A 5,300-nucleotide genomic window follows, 5' to 3' on the forward strand; every position below is an offset into this window, starting at 1 on the left:
GCTCTTTCCCCAGTTCCGCAATTTTTCCGCCAAGCAGGCGATGGAAACAGCCAATGAGAGCAGGACACTGAGGGGACGGACGGGTGGGATTTGTATGTATTCGCAGATGACCACTCGAAGAAATACTGTTACAGGTAAGCAACCTGTCCATCTCTGGCTCAGACAAGAAAGTCAGAGGAAACTTAAAGGGCCCTCCTTTCCCCTTGACCTGCCTTGCAAGTTTCCTGTGAAGATTTAAAAAATGGAGTACACTGCCATCTACAGCTCTCAAACTCCCTGTTGGACTTCCCTTGCATGTTAATGATTCCCTGTGTTCCCCAAGGTTCTTCTTTCTCTTGGGGAGAAGCACTCAAGGCAGGTCCATCTCAGAGGGTCTCTGAAACAAAGCCCAGAGGAAAGAGGGGTGGTGGAAGGACGCTTGCATTGCCTTCAGTTAAAGCTCTGTGTCAGACAGGCAGGGAGGAATTGTTCTGACCAAAGGCTGGGGTCTTTTGCAGAGGCGTATGGTAACCACTCTCATTCGGCTGCACAGGTCTCCTTTAATCCTCCAACTGTTCTTCTCTTTCCAGTGAAGGCAACTATGCCGATTTGGGTGGTTCTGCTGTCCAGAATCATCATGAAGGAAAAGCAGACGACTAAGGTAAAGAAGCACAAGAGAAGGAGGGGATTTGGTTTCTCTTGCCCATATCCATGCTGTTCCTGCCAGATGGGCTGCATAAAAGGAGCCCCCTTGATTCAGGGATGGTGGGGTTGAGAGGCTTAAGTGTTTATGATGCTTAGGTGGACCTTCTGTTCTCCCTTGGACCTGGGAAGCTGCCCACTATCAGTCCTGCTTTCCCTCTCCTGTCTCAGGTGTATTTGTCCCTTGTCCCCATCATCGGCGGAGTCCTGCTGGCGACAGTCACAGAGCTTTCCTTCGACACTTGGGGGCTTGTCAGTGCTCTGGCGGCAACACTTTGCTTCTCACTCCAAAATATCTTCTCTAAGAAGGTGCGTGCAGATGGGCAGGTCCAGCTACCCACTCCTACCATGTGCTTGAAGGAGTATTTCTCCTTGGGTTTATGACAGATGTCCAGGTCAAGGTTTTGAAGTTTGGTCTTTGCTCACCCAAGTTTGCCACTGTCCATTCAGCTAAGCCAAGGTACATTCAGTGTAGAAGCAAAGTGGGATCCTGAGTCATTTCAGCAGGATGGTGGTGGGGACTATATCGAAAGCGTGAGGAGAAAGGAGTGAAACAGAAGGAAAGAAGAAGAAAAAGAGCCAGATTCTTAATTACTACTATTTAATTTATAGCCTATATTTTTCCCAACATGATATGAATTTAATAAGAAATTAGAGGTTGCCTCTTTCCTTCTTTCTTACTCCTGTCCATTAGAGACCCCGGATCCCATCTGATCTTGGAAACTAAGCAGTGTTGGACCTGGTTTGTCTTTAGATGGTAGATTGCCAAGGACTATCAGGTGGTGTAGGTGATATTTTAGAGGGTGGAACTGGCAAAACCACCTCTGAAGTTTCCTTGCCTAAGAAAACCCTGTGAAATTCATCATGGGGTCACCCTAAGCTGACCGGCAATACATTATCCCAACATTGGACTAAAGGTGGTGGCTCATAACAACTATTTAGACAAACCATTAACTGAAAAACTGATGATTCTACAGGCTGAAAAGCAGTTAAATGAACTTTTCTAACTATAGACTTATCAGTCCTGTAGAGGAGTTATTTTCCAGTCATTCCAAGATACTTTGCATGGCTCATGTGGGTTCATCTGTCCCATTCTTCCATAGAGAAGTACAGTTGTCCCTCCATGTTCGCTAGGGTTAGGGGAACAAGACCCCCGTGAATGTGGAAAAACCGCAAATAACAAAAACACTGTTTTTACCTGAGAGGACACCTCTCTAGGAATCTCTAGGTCCTCCAGTGCAACTCTGGTCAATGTCCAACATACACTGACCATAGAATGGCACTGGAGTACCTACAATTGGCTTTTCGTTGCATTTTTTGTTAAAGTTAACCACACAGTTGCACTAGAGGACCTAGACAGTCCTAGAGAGAACATATTAATGAAATCCGTGAATAATCAAATCCGCAAATATCAAATCCGCAAATATGGAGGGATGACTGTATTTGTCATTTGAGACTCAGGGCCTGGCTGGCCTTTAGACTAGTGGGAAGGAAACAAGAGCAGAAGCAAATAAATGGTTCCTTGGAGATGCAGCTCTTCTGAAGCCTCCTTTTTTTCAGGTCCTGAGAGATTCCCACATCCACCATCTCCGGCTCCTGAACATCCTTGGCTGCCACGCCATCTTCTTTATGATCCCAACCTGGGTCCTGGTAGATCTCTCTTCCTTCCTTGTAGAGAACGACTTGGTAGGTCTAGAAGAAGCTCTGTGATGGGAGGGGGTGCTTCTGATCTCCTCCAGCTTTCCAAAATTGGGGGGCCAGGCCTCCTTGTCAGCATTAGGGGAGTAAGAAGGAGTGGGAACTGGGATGGTGGCAGGCAGGAAGGATAACCGAGGAGAGGGGAAGACGGTCTTTCAAAATGCAGGAAGAAAAGCAACCTTGTTTCTTTCTGAGGATGTTTTTTAAAATGTGTTTCTGCTACTATTAATTATTGGGAGCATGAGATCCAAGTGTATGTTTATGAATAATAAACAATGTACTAAAAAATACATTAACGTAAGCAACCTGTTTAAAACTACTACCAAACAATACTGTTTAACCCCCTGAGGTATCTCCCTCTCATGCATGCGATGATTGTTCCCCCAGTGAGGTCAGGGCCCAGCTGTATAGGATAGGATTCCTTGCTGGGAGGCCCTCATATGAGCTTTGGCTGCTTCCTTGGTAGTAACCCAAAAGGCTTCTTGTAGACTGAATCAGGCCTTGTGTCTGTGTCCATCCATCTACCTGAGTATTGCTAGCAGGCAGCCATGGCTGCTTCCACAGACTCAGTTCTTCCCTAGTCCTGCCTGGAGATGCTGCTGGGGATGGAGCAGAGGAAGCTGCTTTGGGGCTCGGTGGTGGTGGTCACCTCACCCAGTGTTGCCAGCTTTCCCTGGCTGCAGCCATGCTCTTTCCCAGCCTTCTTTTAGGTGAGACCCTTTTTTCCAGCCCTGCCTGGAGGCCACTCCTCAGGATCTCCCATCCAAGCACCAACCAGGCCCTCCCCCTCCTTCACTCCCTGTTAGGCAAGAAAGCAGACATGCTGCTTCTTCACCACCTGCTTCCCCCCTATTCAGAGTTCAATGGCCCACTGGCCCTGGACCATCCTCCTGCTGGCAATCAGCGGCTTCTGCAACTTTGCCCAGAATGTGATCGCCTTCAGCATCCTGAATCTCATCAGTCCACTGAGTTACTCCGTCGCCAACGCCACCAAAAGGATCACCGTCATCACCTTTTCCCTGATCATGCTTCGTAACCCCATCACTACCACCAATGTGCTGGGCATGATGACGGCCATCTTGGGAGTCTTCCTGTACAACAAGGTAGGGGGGTTGAGGGAAAGGGAGAGTTCACTGTTGCCACCTTTGACAGTCAGCTTCACTGCCCTTCATTCCCAGCCCCACCAAGAGACTCAAGAACTTACTAGGGCTGGCCCTGATTAGCTTCTAGAATTAGACAATATTAGGGGTCTTATTGAGGGAGTTAGACTGTTGGGGAACCTTGCTTTGGTGAGTAGCACCTTGTTGGTTTTCCAGTTGTAAGAGAATTGGTTGAGGGCAACTTAACCTTCTTCAAACTAGTGCAAGATGCCTTTAGATGTACTGTAGAGAGTCTCCTGTAGGCTTTCATAGTTGTCATTCACTTAGCTCGTTAATATGTCACTTTCCCAAAGCCAGCTGTGCCACAAATGTCTCACAGCAAATAGCAGTTGACTGAAATCTAGTACTGTATACTGTACTTGGCAAATTTTACAAAACATGCCATGAAATCTATGTAAAACCAGACTCACAAGCCAGGCCTTTCTTGTTGCTTCTGCCAGAGCTTGGCCTTTCTCTTGGCTAAGGTGAGAGCCACTGCACCCCACGTCTCTCAGTTCTGCCCATCCTAAATGTGGAGGAGTTGAAGAAGGAGGGAAGGATACAATGTTCTGATCCTGTTGCTTGGCCGGAGGAGGCGGTTTGTGTGTCTCCTGTGACAGAAACACTTGATAGTGGCCCTGTTGGGAAAGGGGGGGAGGGATAGGGTTTTTTTTAGAATTTTAACTGTATCTTGTTTTATTGTTGTAATCCACTTGGATTCCAAGTGATTAAGTGGATTATTATTATTATTATTATTATTATTATTATTATTATTAAAGGGAGGCTGATAGCACGCTAAGGTTGTTGCGGCTATTTCTCTGCAGAACAAGTATGATGCAAACAAAGAAGCCAAGAAGCAGCTCCTTCCTCTCACAATGGGGGACCTTGTAAGCCTGGAACATCAGCACCAGCAGCACCGGAGCGCCTTGGAGAAGGCCCAGAACGGCATGGCCTCCTTTAGCCGTCACCATCACCACCACCATGCGGACTTGCAGTACGAAGGCCGGGGCAGCCTCCTGGCAGATCACTTCCCATATGGCCGACAAAACTATTCAACCTCGTACAGCTCCAGCCGCTATGATATCTAGTGAGAGGTGTGGACTGCGCTGGCACAGCATGCCTGCACCCCTCAACGTGTCTTCAGCGACTCCTGGGGAGCAGCAGCAAGCTCTCTGGATGCATCCCATGGGGGGGGGCAGGAGAAGGCTAGTGTGTTCAAGGGGGTCTGTTGGAGGAAAGGGAGAGGAGGGTCTTGCGGGCCAGTGGGAGAGGCAGCTGGCAGTGGGGCAGGTTGCATGTGGGGCAGGAGCCCTAAATGCCAGCCCCAGCTGTCACACTGGCCAGTGGCCCTGAACCTGTCAGCTTGTCCAAGGCAACAAAATGTGGCCAGTATTTCCTCCTCCTTTCTCCCTTCTTAGCTCAGTCTTTTATAGCCTTACTGCCAGTAAGCAGTAAGGATGCTTTCAATGGGAAACAAAACAGATATTTCTCTCCTTTTTCCTATGGAGATGAGGAAGATGTAGTTTGTTGTATTCTGTAGCACTTGTGAGCAGGTGTGTGTGTATTTGTGTGTGAATGGGCAGCTGCTTGTCTCTTGCGGTGGTTCATAGCATGGAGAGTGAAGGACAGAGACTGGCTTTTCTCTCCGACTCAGTTCAGGCTGAAGGGAAGAGGTGCTGACCTGCCATTTGTTTTGGGTTTTTTAAAATAATCATGTACCAGTGAGATTTTGCTACAAGTTTGCCGGTGATTCAGACTTGCATATGGAATTTAACTGCTCGC

The 5,300-nt window shown here is 47.9% G+C and overlaps 1 protein-coding gene across 2 annotated transcripts; it reads left to right on the plus strand.

Annotated features, from left to right (window-relative positions):
* The first annotated feature begins 335 nt into the window (after positions 1-335).
* SLC35E1 (solute carrier family 35 member E1) lies at positions 336-5,294 on the plus strand. Of its 2 annotated transcripts, XM_042444026.1 has the most exons (5): positions 336-640; positions 853-990; positions 2,242-2,367; positions 3,237-3,482; positions 4,343-5,294. In XM_042444026.1, the coding sequence occupies exons 1-5, from the start codon at positions 581-583 to the stop codon at positions 4,604-4,606; spliced, it is 834 nt and encodes a 277-aa protein (XP_042299960.1). In that variant the 5' UTR covers positions 336-580; the 3' UTR covers positions 4,607-5,294. The 2 variants fall into 2 exon arrangements, with proteins under 2 accessions (XP_042299960.1, XP_042299959.1); XM_042444025.1 differs by lacking the exon at positions 853-990 and having other exon boundaries at positions 482-640.
* The last annotated feature ends 6 nt before the right edge of the window (positions 5,295-5,300 follow it).

The sequence above is a fragment of the Sceloporus undulatus genome, unplaced genomic scaffold (assembly GCF_019175285.1).
Source record: "Sceloporus undulatus isolate JIND9_A2432 ecotype Alabama unplaced genomic scaffold, SceUnd_v1.1 scaffold_1610, whole genome shotgun sequence".
Classification (NCBI taxonomy): Eukaryota; Metazoa; Chordata; class Lepidosauria; order Squamata; family Phrynosomatidae; genus Sceloporus; species Sceloporus undulatus.

What these genes read in the sequence shown, in the direction of transcription:
- SLC35E1 (XM_042444026.1), top strand. Translation starts at nt 581, where the DNA reads ATGCCGATTTGGGTGGTTCTGCTGTCCAGAATCATCATGAAGGAAAAG. An exon ending in AAAATATCTTCTCTAAGAAG is followed by an intron (nt 991 to 2,241) that starts GTGCGTGCAGAT and finishes CCTTTTTTTCAG; the next exon opens with GTCCTGAGAGATTCCCACAT. An exon ending in GAGTCTTCCTGTACAACAAG is followed by an intron (nt 3,483 to 4,342) that starts GTAGGGGGGTTG and finishes ATTTCTCTGCAG; the next exon opens with AACAAGTATGATGCAAACAA.